The sequence below is a fragment of the Calidris pugnax genome, unplaced genomic scaffold (genome assembly GCF_001431845.1).
Source record: "Calidris pugnax isolate Ruff unplaced genomic scaffold, ASM143184v1 scaffold27, whole genome shotgun sequence".
NCBI lineage: Eukaryota > Metazoa > Chordata > Aves > Charadriiformes > Scolopacidae > Calidris > Calidris pugnax.
In genome coordinates, this window is record NW_015090893.1 from 10,480,089 (window position 1) to 10,496,525 (window position 16,437).

General features: G+C 43.6%; 1 protein-coding gene across 1 annotated transcript in view; it reads right to left on the reverse strand.

The window, feature by feature from the left end:
* Window positions 1-764: 764 nt before the first annotated feature.
* The window catches only part of ITK (IL2-inducible T-cell kinase), a 30,716-nt gene continuing 15,043 nt past the window's right edge, over window positions 765-16,437 (reverse strand). The window contains exons 3-17 of the mRNA XM_014947802.1: window positions 15,702-15,783; window positions 14,178-14,306; window positions 13,474-13,514; window positions 12,269-12,420; window positions 11,627-11,692; window positions 11,384-11,438; window positions 8,812-8,891; window positions 8,021-8,157; window positions 7,207-7,281; window positions 6,333-6,504; window positions 5,390-5,606; window positions 4,619-4,683; window positions 4,411-4,529; window positions 1,599-1,756; window positions 765-1,068 (exon numbers count right to left, since the gene is read on the reverse strand). Coding sequence (XP_014803288.1) covers window positions 997-1,068; window positions 1,599-1,756; window positions 4,411-4,529; window positions 4,619-4,683; window positions 5,390-5,606; window positions 6,333-6,504; window positions 7,207-7,281; window positions 8,021-8,157; window positions 8,812-8,891; window positions 11,384-11,438; window positions 11,627-11,692; window positions 12,269-12,420; window positions 13,474-13,514; window positions 14,178-14,306; window positions 15,702-15,783 — 1,620 coding nt within the window. The 3' untranslated portion in view covers window positions 765-996. The remainder of the gene's footprint in view (window positions 1,069-1,598; window positions 1,757-4,410; window positions 4,530-4,618; window positions 4,684-5,389; window positions 5,607-6,332; window positions 6,505-7,206; window positions 7,282-8,020; window positions 8,158-8,811; window positions 8,892-11,383; window positions 11,439-11,626; window positions 11,693-12,268; window positions 12,421-13,473; window positions 13,515-14,177; window positions 14,307-15,701; window positions 15,784-16,437) is intronic.

Sequence of the window (16,437 nt, forward strand, 5' to 3'; positions counted from 1 at the left end):
CTCATGGCTACCCTTCTGAGCTCCCCGGCTCCTTCCTTCCAAACACACCAATTCAGGAGTAGGTTCCTGTGCCTTTCACAGATAATCAGGTCCTGGGAGCCTGTCTCGTCCTGCACTGGAGACACACAGACGCGCTCTGCTCAGTCCTCAGGACTCAGAGAAATTGGATGGAGATCACATATTTATCTTCTGATGTAGAAAGACTGAAGAAAACACTAATAGAACTTCCAGCTTTGACTCCTCCCCTCCAAGAAAGTCTCCATTTGCATCAGTCCTGTTTTCCCCCTCACTATACAGTATAATTTGAGAGACTTTCAAGACTCTTCAACGTGTTGCTTTTTCTCTTTCTTCCTTACACACTCACATGCACACACCAACACCTCATCAGCTTAACCGGGTACCAGAATCCTGGTCCTGGTATGTTCCAGTTTCCGAGAAAATCATGCAAAGGGAGAACAAAACCACCTTGAAATACCACCATCAGAAATGCAGTCACTAAATTCAACCTGTTCTCCTGTGTTCAGGCTTATTGCTGTTCTGAGCTTCCAGGTCCAGCCCACTCTGAATTAGAGAGCTGTGGCAATGTCTAAACGGTCCTCCTCAGTCAAAGACAGGGTTATTTTTCCCCAAGGAAGACCTTAATTTGGGAGTTCACAGAACTGGAATAGCAATATCAGATGTCTTAGTTTTGAAGCTGTATCTTCAGGAGAAATACACTTGCTGGATTGTGTGGTTCAGGACTGTGCTCAATTGCTGGTTCTGTTTGTAAGCTGCAAACCACATTCTTGGCCAAACCAAAGCCTGTGTCTGTCTGGGCTCTGGAAGACTTGGGGATATCTTGCCTGTCTGGAAGTACCAGACTCTGCCCCCTTCCTTCCCCCCAGGCACATGGCAAGTGTCTATGGTGAGAGGATTCCTGTTAATGCTTTGTGTGGGGAAAATCCAGCCAGCTGCCCTCTCAGGACTCTCAGCTTCACTTAGTGGCTGGTGCCATGATTACAGATCATACTCAGAGATTTCACTCAGATGATACAGTAGAACAGAAAAGGACGGCCGGTCATCTTTCCTCTGAGCAGAAGAGAGAAGAGAGAGGGAGAACATTAATATCAGCTTGAGAGGAATAGCAGGGCTAGGTAGGAAAACCTAGTGAAGAAACTGTGTATTAACAAAAATACAATCTATTGTTATAGAGACAATGCCAACGGAAGAATGACCTTCCTTCTGTGCAATGCTTTTCTACCAGCAGTGAATTTTGATAGTGAACACTAAGTACTGGTAATGGCTTGGCTGTCATTTTTACCATCACTATTAAAACTCAGCCCCACAGATCTGCACCTTTCTTAGGAAGCAAACTGTTGAACTAACTTGAGTTAGTTGCGCTACTAGACTTCTCAGCGAAGTCAACACATTCTATAGAAACAGCAGCTTAAAAAATAGGCAAAGAGCCTAGAGTTTGCTTGCTAGCACAGATGAAAGTTTCACCTCCAAGATTTTATCTTGTGTTAGCATGTGAAGTATATACCTCTCTCTCCTCCTAAAAGCCAAGGGAAAGAGAGGTCTTGTCTTGGGAACTAGGGCTCTCCCATCACAATACTAACCATCCTCCAGCAGTGGCTCATGACTTCATAAATGGCCTTGGAGGCCAGCTTGGGCTTGTAGAGCCGAAATCCTGCATTGATTTCTTCCACCACTTCTCCATTGGTGCGATTCTCATAGGGGATTTTACCTTCACTGAAGACCTCCCACATCAGCACTCCTAAAGCAAACAAATGAGAAAAATCACAAAGAAGCAAGTGAAATCCTCAGCAGGCCCATGGCCACCTTCCACCCGCTCTTCTCTGCAGCTCAACATTGGTGTCTGTTACCTGGAAAAGCATTTTCCCTCAGATTCTCAGTAAACATCTGAAGAGTCAGCCCCTCACACAGCTGTACGGTGTGAGGATGCCAGCTGGGCACACTGGACTGTGTGGAAGTACCACTTTGGTCACTGCAACTTTGGCTTCTCTGCATCCCACTTCATGGTAGTCTACTATGGCAGGGATGTCTTTCCCCATGAGTCAGATGAAGTCTAAGTGTGTTAGGTGTCAGAGAGCAGAGCAGTGTTATATGTCTTCTCCCATACTGTGAAGAGGAGGGAATGCTTGTGCATGTGCTCCATCCAGATGTGTAATCTGGGAAAGAGATCCCTTTTTTTGTCACTGATTCAGTTTATTTATTTTTCCTTCCAGTTAATCACATATACGATGTGTCACTGATGTTCCTGCTGGCGGTGTGTCCTACACCAGAATCTGCTCGTATTTTGGTGAGACTCGGGAGCAAGAAAGCGATCTGAACTGCTCCATTCCTCTTAGTCAGCTCAGCCCCAGTACTGGGGACTCCTCGCCTGGAAAACATCCCAGGTGGTGTGGTTTACTGGAAGGAATCCACATGCAATGACAGTGGAATTTCCAAGGATTGTGGCACATGGTTTTCTATGATTACTGTTCAGAGCAGTACAGAAACTCACACTTCTCTAGCGTGGTGGAAGAGAGACAGTCAAAGACAGAAAGGCTGTGGAATACGTTGTGGTTGGCCACCAGATCAGAGAGGCTCTGCAAATGGAGTGAATGCAAAGCATCTGTGCTATTATTGGGTTAAATTTCTTTGGTGCCTAATATGACTGCCTTGGTAAGCTGTGTTCCCGTTGTATTAGAAAAGGGAGGCAGACAGATAGACAGACTGATCTGAAGTAAAGTTGTGTAACTCCACAATCAACTTTGCTAAATAATGCCTGCTTTCCAACTTTGAATTCTTCAAAGATGCACAGAGATTGCAGCTCCTCACCAATGATACTGGCTCTAATGAAGACTAAGCAAAGCAGTTGTCCTCCCCCAGTGTGCAGATTCCTGCACTGGGAATTTCTCACACCCATTTTGTTCTCCTGGGCACAGCAGGACTGCAGGCCTGGCAGAGGAGATGAACAGGCTGCAGAGTAGCAGAGCAGAAAGCTTCTCACAGTCCTGAGACCATGACATGACAGAGGAATCCTCTTATGCAAACCCCACTGGATGGGCAGACAAGCAGCCTGACAGATGTACCCCGCTGCTGTCTGCACATTTCACACAGAAGGACTGACCAGCGCAGACAAAGCTCACCGGTATTTCATTCAGCCCTGAAACTGGAGCGAGCCAACTTCCCCAGCCTTGCCTGGACTGTAAATCAAACTGAGCACCCCTTTTGGAATCATCTGGCTCTCAGTGTATGAGCCAGTTTCCCACTTGTGAAGCAGTAGAACGTGCTTACCAAAGCAGCATCTCTCCCCACGTCCCTGCCACTTTGCTGTGAGGTGTCAGAGATAGCTCCACTGGCAAATGTCGTCCCCTGGTATGGTGTGGTGAGTGCTAACAGCCTCCTCCACTTGCCAGGAGACACAGACAGAGGAATGATGCTCTCTGAAGCACCACTGGGTTGGCTTCTCAAAGGCTGTTGTGTGGGTCTGAGCACCCAGCTCCTGCTGCACTGCCCGTAACCCACCACAGGAATGCACAACTTCAGGGAGGGTGAGCTCCACAGCAGAGCACAGTGAAGGGAGAGGGAAGCAGAGAATTCACAAGCGCAGACTAGCAAAGGTCATAATCCTGCATTATTTACTGCTAGTCCTGGAGCTGAGTGGCACCCCATTGACTGTGTGCTGTGCACAGCACACTGCACCGATTCATCCCGCAATGCCACCATTTGCATGTGGGCTGGAGATGGGCCAGATCCATCAGTGTGCCAGATCAACAGGCCAGGGAATAGCCTTTGTTATCTCCAGTGCCCATGACCTTGGGGAAAAAATATACAACGGCTTTCTTATCTATGAAGGTCCAGAAGGAAGACCAGAGAACAGATGCAAATCATAAAACAATGCATTGGGGAGCAGGAAATGAGGCGAGAAAATGTGAGCAGTGAAATAATATTTTCAGATTGGCATAAAGCAAACGGAGTCAGCAGAGCAAACTTGGAAAGGCAGAGGGTTTGAGTGGAGCATCAGGGCCTGGGAGTGACATGCAGAGAGATGGAGTGCCTAAATGTTTTTTCTTTCCTTTCCTTATATAATCTTGCCAGTGACTCTCCAGCCTTTTCTTGGACACTCCTGCTCTATCACAATGAAATGGAGTTCATTACTTGGTATTTTATAGCATTGCATAGGCATAATACATTGTTGGCAGTATCTGCAGTGTTCCAAAGTGCCAAGGTAGTTTGCTGTTCTTGCCTTTCTTTCACTTAAAGGAGTTAGGTTTGCTTTCCTAAGCCATTATTCAGGCCAAACACCCTTGGGGCCTTGGAGGATGTGGTGTTCAGGACAGTTTACTTGAGGACTGAGCCCCTGGGTTTTTCTGAGCTGGCGTGTGCTGATTTTTTTTTTCCATTCTGACAATTGGTTCTTACCAAATGACCAAACATCAGATTTGGTGCTGTAGTGGCTGTAGGAGAAAACCTCTGGAGCAGACCACTTGACTGGAAACTTGGTACCCGTGGAGCTGGTATACTGATCGTCAAGGACAATCCTGGAAAAGGAAAAGATGGGATCATGCTGAGTAACCCCAACATCTCATGACAGCCCCACAGGGAGTGTGTGCAGCCTCGGTGGCATTACCTTGACATCCCGAAGTCGGACACTTTGACCACGTGGGATTCCCCCACCAGGCAGTTCCTAGCGGCCTGCAAGAAAAGAAGGTGCAAAGGCAGAAGGTCAGAGCTGGAAGATTGTCACAGCCACTCAGTTTCTCCTGGCAGAGAAGATAGTGCTTAAAAAAAGGAGAATCAAAGTGACATTGTATCATACAAAGAGGGTGAAAACTTGATACTCTCATGCTTTCTGTATGTTTTCTGGCCAACATGTTCCTGTTGCCAAGAAAGCTGTTCAACCATCAGCAGAGAAAAACCCTAAAATTCCTACAGCTACCCACCATTTTTGGTACCCTAACGAAACAGCAGCAGTGACTCATGCAGACTGATTGAACACCATGTAATTAAAAGTATTTTATCAGGAATGCATGTTTATGCATAGGTTAGAACAGGTCTTTTTGGCATCTTCTCTGATTTTAGACATGAAGAACGGTCAGTCCCTGGGAACTGTGGGAGCTGGGACTCTTGGGGAGCAAAAGAGTCCACTCAGAAAAAGAGACCAACTTTATGTCCTTGTTTCTTCTCTCTCAAACACAATTAAGGGAAATAGATTAATCAGCACTTCAGTGGATGCTTTTTTTCCCTAAAGTATTGATGCTGCTTCTGCAATAAGGGATGATACTGGATCCCCTGTCAACAGATAAGCAGGAGGAGTGTGAAAGCTGAAATTAAAGAAGGGAGAAAGCATAGGGAAAAGCCCAGCTGGAGCAGAAGAAAAGGCTATCTGGGATGAACATACCAGGTCTCTGTGGATGACAGAATTTTGTTCCAGATAAGCCATTCCTTCACACACATCTTGGCACATCCCCAGCAGGGTTTCCTTTGAAAAACTGCCCCGCTGGCTCCTGAGGTAGTCGGACAAACAGCCGTTCTCCATGAACTCGAACACCAGGGAAATGGGAGTATCCTCAAAGCACACCCCATAAAGCTGGACGAGCTTGGGGTGAGACAGCTTCCTGTGGGATGGGGAGGGAAGATGGAAAAAGTGGCTGAAATAGGCTCTGTGCCTTCTATTCTTACAGCAAGTGTGTTATACATGGCTGCCTATGTCACCCTGCTGCACCCCTCTCTCTGCAAAGGCCAACTATGAAAGCAGAAAGAAGAAAATGTGTAGACCAAGTCAAGTAGCACTAAGTATCATCCCATTTTAATGGTAATGGTCACCTAAAGACTTTTCTGCGTGGAAAATCATCCAATCAAACAAACAAACAAGAAAAAAATCCATTTCTGTCTACTTTGAATGGTTGAAATGTAAAAAATACAAAGTCAATAAAACCAAGGAGAAAGATTTTCAGTTGTGCAAAGCAAAAAAATTGTGCAGGTAGGGTTTTTCAATAAAAGTCCCTCAAATTTTATGAGATTTCTTCATCTAATTATTGCTAACAAAACCCACTTTGGTCTCCACAACACGCCATCAATTAACCCTGTCTTCTAGAACAGCAGAGATCTGGAAAACCATTCTGGATATTGATAGAGTTACCAGCACAGTAATTCACCTACACTTTGAATTGCCCTCCTTTGTAACCATTGGAGCTCACATCTCTCTCTCTGTACTATTTAGATACATAGTAGATAATGCAAGTTTAAATTCCCCATTCATATTCCTGAACATTATCACAACACTTCAGTTCAGTCTTGTGAATCCTACAGGCTCTGATTTTCTTAGTGAATTTACTACTTACATCAAGACTTTAGCTTCCTCGATGAAATCCTCTTCAGACATCGCTCCTTCACGAATAGTTTTTATGGCTACTTTTGTCTTCTCCAGCAAGTAGCCAAGGTAGACCACCCCAAACTGACCACTGCCAATTTCCTGTACACGAGTGAGCTCAGAAGGGTTAATGACCAATTTTCCTGTAGATGTAAGGGAGAAAGAGTGAGGATCTACCCGTGAAATATCAAACAAATAGCTTTTGTGGGTTAAACATTAAGACAGGACTCAGAGTGAGACTTTCTGGCTCTCTCTGAAATTGTCTGTCTGACCTTTGGTAGCCCATTTGACTAGTTCATGCGTAGATCATGTTCAAGAATTGGAACAATAACATCCCCTTTCTTTACCCATTAGTCTTGTCTATCCAGTTCTTCAGGGAGGATTGTTTCTATCATGCATATGTGAACTAACAAGCACAACATGGTTTTGAGTTTCTTTGATGTCTACAAGATTTACAGTAAGGATGATACCAGTAAAATTCTGTAGACAACTATATGTAAATAGAGGCATTTTTCAGAAGGGACTCATCTTTCATCAAGTTATGCTGTGCTCCCACTCCGATCACCTTTGTTCAGCATTCATTTCAGAATTTAATGCTGACTTCTTTGAGACCATGGGATTCTCAATCCCTCCCTCAAGGCACTGCACAATCGGTTCATTCAGTTATCAATGGTAATCACAAAGACGATCATCCAGGGAATGGTGCAGTGTAAAGATCTGAAGAAAGCTATTTATTGTGGCTATAGTCACAGGAATATTAATTAATATCCACGGGGATATTCAGCATCACCCAGCTAACCAGCAAGAAATGGGATTCCCACATGGTCAAGACAGTAACTCCATACCATAGCTCAGTCCTGCAGTGATTGGGGCCTTTTTTCTCCAAGAAGAGACTGCATACCGCAAACGAGTGACAAGACCTGAATAACAGAGGAAAGATGGGTTCTAGTTATTGTCACAATCATAGGAAGCATGGCTGTCACTACCCCAGAAGGGAGTCTGGAAGCAGATTTATTGTACCGAGTTCTCAGCTCCACTTGAGGGCAGCTGAACCTCTTTTCAGACTGCAATTTCCTGCCTGCTCAAAGGAAGCTAATTCTCAGCAGTCTCAGCTTGTTTTCTGTTTTCACTCAGTCAACAAATGTGAGCTGTGAGTCTCTATTAAGTCTGACAAAATTCCAAATTATACCTTTGTAGGACATTTTTGAGGCCCAGGGTTTCCCTTGGTAGTCCTAGACTGAAGGAATGGAAGTCTTTGGTGAATCCCATGTCTGGTTATTGATCGTGGCCATGTCCCTAACTTTGTGTCAAATCAAGGTGCAGGAATATATAACCTTGGCAGGAAGGCCCTGCTTGGTCTGGAAGGGGTGACACACCCCATGGACTCCCAGCAATGAAAGGGCTCTCTATAATATGTCATTATGGCATCTGTGTTAGTCATATCAGCCTTAGAAGGACCACGAAGAAGATGTAATGCTGGAAGCTGTCCCAAGATGGTCATTTTCCTGCCATTCAAGTGGCATGGTAAGTGGAAGAAAAGGTGATGCCATTTAACGTTTCATTGTAAGGACAGAGGGCTCAGGAGCCTTCCTTCCTTCAAAACAGTCACCTGTTTTGGTAAAACAGCATCTTCCCTGGTCAGCATCAGCCTTTACTCACCTGCTGCATTGTGCTGGTGATAGTTGATGAGTTCAGGGATGCAGTCAAACACATGCTTTTCTGCCAAGTAATATCGCTTGGGAAAGTCAGTTGTCTCATTGATGTGATAATGCTTTATCACGGGATTGTTATCCGTGCTGAAAAAGATTAAGTTTTCTTCTGAGAAAAGCTAGGTTGCAGCCCAAAGACAGGTATTTCAGGAATAAGTGGAAGAGGAGAAAGCAAGCAAGCAAAGGGGAGAAGCTTCCTTGCGCAAAATGAATGGGAGAGGAGCAAGGAGTTAGCTGCAGTTGCTAATGAAAGCTGTGTAGTTGTATGTTCTCCCTCTCACTCATAGATGGTCTCATCTCTAGAAAGACTGAGGTTTCCCGATAAGAGCAGGCTGAGTACCAAGTTTCTCTGCCTCTTCTTTTTAAAACAAAACTTTCTGCCCCATGACTGAAACCCTTTCACTAGTCTTGTATTACCCACCTCTGATGAGTCCTGCATACAGTCCATGTTGATCCTCCCAACACTTCAGCTGGGGGGACAATCCCATCAAAATTACAACCCAGTGATGTCTAAGGCACTATTTATAGGCATATATTTAGATGCAGGGAGAAGCAGAGCCTTTAATACACTTGGTGAATGGCAGCTAACTCTTCTGCCTTTTTTGGAAGTGTTTTCCTCTATCATTTTCATGAGCCTTCTGCTCTCTCTCTATAATGCCAAAACAACTACAGAGATTACACTCTCATAGAAGCCATTTCATTGCTGTAATTGATGCGAAAAGCTGCTGAGCTCAGCTGTACCTTAATGCTTTGGTGAAAACAGAGACTGTGTACATGCCAGGCTGCCTCGAATCTCTCACCATGAAGGCACCTTCCCTACCCTGAAAGAGGAGCAAAGGAGAGAAAACTGGTTAGAGACATAACGGAAAGAAAGAAGTGGGCTTGGGGCAAAGCTGTGCTCGTTTCACCCCTGCCTACTGCTCTGTCATGAGGATGTGCTAAACATGTAGGAAAAAACTGAGCCACCAGCCAGCTGACAGAGCTTGGTCTGTTCCATGCACAGCTCTGAGGGCTGCCCAGGGCCTGCAGGTAAACCCAGCTGGTCTCACTTGGGTGCTATGTATTTTTAGCTCAGTTTCCTGAGGAAATGAGACTTATGCACTTGTGCTGAGTGTGTGGGGGTGTGGGTACATGAGTGTGTGTCTCTTTGTCCCTCCATGCCCTCTAGAAATTTTGGACCCGTTGACTGCTTTCAACCCTCTCTGACAGAATACTGTTGATATCAGTTTCCAACAAGTTCACTGAAATGGGCAGCCAATTGGAAAGGCTTTGAGTGCCGTCCATGGAGAGAGCGGCTACAGAACAAGAGTATAATTTGTTGACCACCAGAGCTTCCATATGGGAGTGTATGAAAGACAATTTACCAATGTATCACAAATGGGAAAAGCTGCCCTCTCATAGGTACCCCTGTCATCCAGTATCTAAACATAAATCTGTAGGAAAGCAGCCTTCCTCCACTCCAGCAGTTACAGAACAATTTTCCTTTTTAATTTTTCAGTGTAATTGTTTTCTACTCATCTGAGTGCTAAAACGTATCATAGGCCGTGATCCTGCAGGGCCAAGCACTAATGGATCAGATGGCAGAAGAGAAGATTTAACATAACAGTTTGGACATAATGTGCTGTGCTGATCTATATATTGATAATAAAAAATGCATTTTTCTTCTGTTTGCAGATAAAGACACTTTTCATCTAGCATCCCAAGTGCCTTATTATTTTGTTCCCTCTTTTGCTTTACATGGTAGATTCCCTCCTTTTTATATGTCCTCTATCCACCCACAACACTTGGTGCAAACCTAATGCACCAAGTACACCCTACCTCGGTCTCCTTCCCACCTCCCCATTGGGTTGATTAAGCTCCAGGGGAAACACAGTGGCTGAGACCACTGCTGCACCCCCTGGGCATGAACTGCTGACCCTCAGGGTGCAGCTCTGCCCAGGTGGAACTGGGCCATTGAGCTATAAACCTTCCAGGGTTGTCTCCTCCATGAGGGTCTGCACAACACCTACCATATCTTCACTGTAGAATGTCTAGCCCAGGTAAGCTCTAAAAATGGTCTCCAGATGCTGCTGTAGAAGCAGCTACATCATGCACAGTGAGGGCTTTAGGGCTGATCTCCCTGGCAGACGTAGGGTTGCTTGCACAGGTAGGGAAGTATTTGAGACAGCGTCCTGCTCGAGTTATTTTAAGCATTGTTCTTGTTTTTCCATCTCACTTGACAGCAAACCTGCCCAAAAATCACTCACGAGCTTGGCCACATGTTTGGGGTTGTGAGGTTTTGAACCAGAAGGCTCTGCAGCCTCATGGGGGTATCAGCCACAGAAAAGTTGCACTGGTAGGACCAAAAGGAAAAATAAGATCACTAAACCATGCGTGGACACATCCCGTAGGAGTTTATAGGAACTAAAAGATTTTTTAAAACCACAGCAAAATGCTTTTATTTCTATAAAATACTGTCATTCCAAGAAGCAACACTTTATTCAGGTTTCCTTTTAGTGTAAGAGCTGTTTTAAAAACTAAGGTTGTGTCTGTGTGGAAAATTTGAACAAGAAGTTTATTCTTTTTATTTTCACTACAGTCTTCACTGGAAAACACTGTCTCAACTGAAAAATTAAAGCTGCGTGCTCACATGCACACACATAGATACACAAAACTAAAAAAAAAAAAACCCAAACCCATACTTTTGGCTTTCACCCAAATTATTTCAGCACAAGATTGGTTAGATTCTCAGAGAACTACTGGCATCCGCAGGCCTCCTGCGGAGACAGAGAAGATGAGCTAAAAATCACAGTTTTCAGTCCACACAGTGTTCTGAAGCGTGTTTTCCATCAACCCCAGTTATTGGGTGTGTTTGACCGCAGAAGGATGGCACAGCTCTCTGCCCACGCTCGAGCTGCCGTGGCAGTAAGTGGATGGCTTTCACCCAAATTACTTCAGCACAAGATTGGTTAGATTCTCAGAGAACTACTGGCATCCGCAGGCCTCCTGCGGAGACAGAGAAGATGAGCTAAAAATCACAGTTTTCAGTCCACACAGTGTTCTGAAGCGTGTTTTCCATCAACCCCAGTTATTGGGTGTGTTTGACCGCAGAAGGATGGCACAGCTCTCTGCCCACGCTTGAGCTGCCGTGGCAGTAAGTGGAGGTTGCTAGTGGTCCTTTATCCATCGCACACTAACAACAGCCAGGGACAGGAACACAGCAGGAACCCAGGGTTCAGGTCTCTCTTACACAAAGGAGCTCTCACAGGCTCCTCCTCATTTGTCATTAATTAATTATTATTGCCCATCCACCCCGCAAGTAACACCGGTTTACCTCATCCTTGAGGAGTGTTTCTGCTTTGCTTCTGCTGATGTTCTTATTGTACCACCTGAAAACATCAAAAGACCCCGAGTCAGCATTTCTGGGCTGTTAAAGCTTCTGCTGAAAAGCCTCTGAATTAAGTGTCCCCAGCGCTAGCAATGACGTGTTCTGTGGGGTAGGGACACTGGAGGCTGGCTGCTTCTGTAACACATCCAGGGCACTCAGAGGTACAAGAAAAACATAGGCACAACTTACTCATATATTTGCAGATTCTCGGGTGATTTTTCCGCCAGGTAGCTACTTGGCACGTAGCCTTCATGCCTGTTAAAATGCGACATGGTGTGAGTGCACTAGACAGACAGGATCTTCTCTGCATCTGTGGGAGTCAGCCCTGAAAGATTTGCTTGCTCTTTGCATGATAGAAGTGCTGATTGTTATGTATTTAGTAAGGAAACAACTGATTGCACCTCGAAACTTGGAGAGTTTCACAATTTTCACTGTTTTTTTCCCCCCACGTGTTGACAGCAGATATCAGCCTGAGCTAAGGACTGTTTATTTTTTTAAAATTAACTTCCAGATCCTTTTCTTCATCTGCTTGAATACAAGCAACATCAAAGGGAAGAAATCTACCATAAATAACCTTCCATCACTGTTTTTCATGTATATTAGAGGATTTGTTTTTTTTTTAAATTAACTTCCAGATCCTTTTCTTCATCTGCTTGAATACAAGCAACATCAAAGGGAAGAAATCTACCATAAATAACCTTCCATCACTGTTTTTCCTGTATATTAGAGGATGTTTCACAAAAGTTATACTAGAGGCCAGCATATATGTTAATGGAAGAACAAACTTGATTTCAAAAGGATTTGTAAATTGGCTTTTGAAAAGGGACTTACCCATTCTTATCTTGGATCAGCCACCAATGTTCCTCAGAGCTGTCAATCACATAATATTCCTCGTTATATTGTAACGTCAGCTCCTGCGGGTTCTGGGCTTCATAGTCATATATGGCTATGACTACGGTTTCCTTTGGATCTAGCAACAGTTTCTGCACAAATTAGGCAAAAGGCTCATCATACTTATATTCATATTCATATTCATAAAAAACAATGGCATGTTCTCTAAAATGATATTTCCCTGGCAGCTCTTGTGTCCTCTGGGTTCAAAAGCCTCAAATCTAGGAAAGAACCCTAGGGTGTCTGGTGGGGTATGGTGGCAACATCAGAATTTTTAGCAATATTGAACAATGAATTTCATATAAACAATTCAGTTGCACAGAAAACAGTTATCTACTTCTTCTTAGGTAAGGATTATCTCTGATCTATTCTTCACAGAATGGCATGTTCTCTAAAATGATATTTCCCTGGCAGCTCTTGTGTCCTCTGGGTTCAAAAGCCTCAAATCTAGGAAAGAACCCTAGGGTGTCTGGTGGGGTATGGTGGCAACATCAGAATTTTTAGCAATATTGAACAATGAATTTCATATAAACAATTCAGTTGCACAGAAAACAGTTATCTACTTCTTCTTAGGTAAGGATTATCTCTGATCTATTCTTCACAGAATTTCCCTACACTCTCTTAAAAGCCTCCAGTGACAAAACCTCCACAGCCTGTCTGCAGGGATTACAGGGACTGTCCCAATGCCCTGCTGCCCTCCAGTAAAGCACCAAGCCCTAACAGCCACCCTGCTTCTCCCTTCTTATTAAATAAACCAATGACATTTTGTCCCATCCACAAATAGGTTTGGAAAATCACTTTGTTCCTCTGCACAGCAGCTTTTCTCATATCCCTCCTACTTCCCCGGTTTCCCTTTCTATAGTTTGAAAAAAAACCTCCCACCCCACAGTTGAAGCTTTCCATCATCGGAAAGCTATTTGTGAAACCAAGCTGCCTTTGCACGACTGAACCTAACTCTAGCGGGACGCTGCTGATTTATAGCTTATGAAAAAAATATGGAAAAGTAAGAGAAAAGTCCAGGGAATGTTAGCACAGGTGATATTCTAGGTCACTGCACTCTGATGAACCTTAATGAGGATATTTCACCGCTGCTAGTTAAATACACGAGGCACTAAGGGCTGCTTAGCGTGCCTCGCTGCACTCACCCAGTTGTCTTCAGGAGTGGGAGGAAGTGGCTTCTTTGAGGCTGAAATGAAATAAAGAAAGACAATTTGAAGTAGATCTGGACAAAAGCAGGGGAGAAACCATCAAGGTAATGAATTGATAAAGGTGATACAAAAGCCTTGGTCTTTTAGAGTAAGCCATGCCAACGCAGCATGGGTTTGAAACTGGGGTACAGATTGCCATGCCAACACAGCATGGGTTTGAAACTGGGGTACAGATTGTTTAAGGAATCACCCAGATAAAAGAGAAAAGTGTCCTGGGTGAAGAACGATTGACTGCTTACATGCTTTTTCAGGAGGCAAAGTAAAGATTATGCTTGGCCATTGAAACCACGGTTTCAAGAGGAAATATCGTTAGGACAAAATAGGACATACAGGGTTGAATGAATATATCTCAAGAAAGTTGTGATTATGGCTTATTGACTGACCACAGCTGATCAAGTTCTTAGTTCTCCATCTCATTCCAAAGACAGCACCAAGCATCACACAGAGAAAAATGTTAATCCAAAACAAAGAATGCCATATAGAGTAAAAGATAAGCCAGAATATCCCAAGAAGCCAGCTACATCTCTTGATGGAAATGTAACACAATATTCTTTGATGCTCTGTACAAGACAGATTCCATCCTTTACTTTTGCTAGAAATAAGTATTTTCAAGGTCAGGATGGTCTTAGCAAATCCCATACCATTTTTGGTGGGGTCATACTCCACACAGCCAACTGCCATCTTCTCTGTCTGAGCACAGCATCTCCACTTGCCATCTATCCAAAAATCTGGATGACACTTTGAAACCAAACTGTTGTTGTTTCTGGTTTCTGGGAAATGTGAGGGGAACAAAAAGGAGAGGGAAAACAAATTTATTTGCATTCATGTCAGCTCTGAAAGGCATCTAGAACTGATTGGAAATAATGTGCACTTTAAAGAAGCTGCTTATTATTTTCAAACCAAGCTTTAGGGAATATTATCACCCTCCTCTGTTAATGTTTTCCTTTCTCCTGAAAGGAGTGAATGCCACCAGCAATGTGGAGGAATAGCCTTCCTGCTGGTAATGAAGCCCACACCTCTCTACTGCAGAACAGAATTCTAGCAAAGTGACTCTCTCTTTAAACTGATAAACACCAAAACCACAGAAGGAAGGTCTCATAAAGACAAATAAAACCTGGCAGGCCATGTACTGATGATTCCCATGAAAGACTACAGCTCTACAGTATGTAGGGCATATGTAGGACACAGCCACTTGCTGCTTTGGCTTGGTGTTCAGAAGGAGCTGTACAAGCTGGCATTCACCAGCCCTAAACATTTTTTGCACATGTAGAACCCAGTCTTGAATGTTTGCATGAGTGACTCAAGGTCCTCCTTTTTGAAGTTCAGGCTCTCTAATTCTAATAATAATTTTCCTAAAAAGAACAAAAAAAAATTCTGCTGGCCTGTTTCAGAGACTATTCAAATTGTCCACGATTGGGGACAGTCTCAAAATGTTGAACGAGCAGAGGTGATAAAGTAGACTCTTGGAGCAGGTGCACTCCAGAAGGGGAATAACTCTTTGCAAGAGTAAGTGCATGACCTTAATAATATCTCAATCGGGCACAGTGTTTTCAGAGTGAACAATACAGCAGCTTGTGTTATAGAGTAGGAAAAAGCCTGGTGCAATTTTCATGTAACTAAGTAACACCTTCCTTATGTCAAATATTATGCTTCATTTCTGCTTGTGGTGTTTAGCTATTGTGCCTTCAGAATGATTGCAGCAAACCACAGAACAATTCAGGAGGTGAAAAGGAAATGAAACCTACCCACAGAAATGTTTCTTAATAATTATGATTCTCTAAGAAGGTTCTCATCTAAACAAAAAGTCTATTAATAAGAGCTGAAAAATCTATGCAGAAAAGATTAATTTCTAAAAAAACCCTAGCCGTATAAAAATCCTCATCTCTTCCTGAGTAAGAAACCTCAAATTACAGTAACATGTTAACAGTTTATCCTAAAAAGAGACAAATAAAGCATTCCACGTCCAAATGTTCCACTGCTGCTGAAAACACACCCACCAAATTTACAAGCAATTTGATTTTATAACTTCATTACCCATTACCACTTTGCATGCTTAGATATGAGACATTGATTCCTCTTGCACATTTTCTCTGCGTAACAGCTTGTGAGAAAAATGTCTGGGACAGGTAACTTCAACAACGAGGTGGGCACAAGGGCTTTGTTACCTTCCTTCAGCGTTAAGACCCATCTCTGCCGGCTCTCACGATTGGGAGCAAACACGTAGAGTATGTAGTTATCGTGGATGATCTGGAGAGGGGAGTAAAGGAGGGAGCCAGCCATTAGAGACAATCCCAGATACACTAGGCATGAAGGAATCACTGAAGGAAAGAGGTAGATGTCCCTGTACCAACAAATTACACACAAAATGATGATGTGGGGAAGTAGAGTACCAGGGCCGGTTCAGAAGCATCTTGTAACCTCATTGACTTGATTATTTTAAACGGAGTAGAAGCCCCGATCAAGAAAATGGTTTAAATCAATTTTATGCTGTTAAGAAATGCCCGTGAAATCAATGGAGATGTAGCAATTTCAATGTGAAGAGGATTCAGCCCGTTACTCACTGCCTGCAGCTTATTCTGCTAAAGCATCTCCGGGGAACAGCATCTGTTTCTTAGCAGTTTCTTGTAAGGTACCTTCACTTAAGATCTAAGAGCCAAATTTAGCTTTTCTTGTGTCAGTATAAATCTCAAGCAACTCCCTGGAGATTATTTGGATTACTATTATTCTTCAAAGTTTTTAATAGCTTTCACTGGGATTATAGAAGGGAAATAAGAAGCTAGAGCAGATGAACAATGAGCAGTCAAGATGCTGTTTTCATCAACTTGGCCTTAATGAAAAACAAATGAAGGAGGAGACATACAGAACATTTGTGAAGTTTCAGACCAGGGAGTAAAATCATCA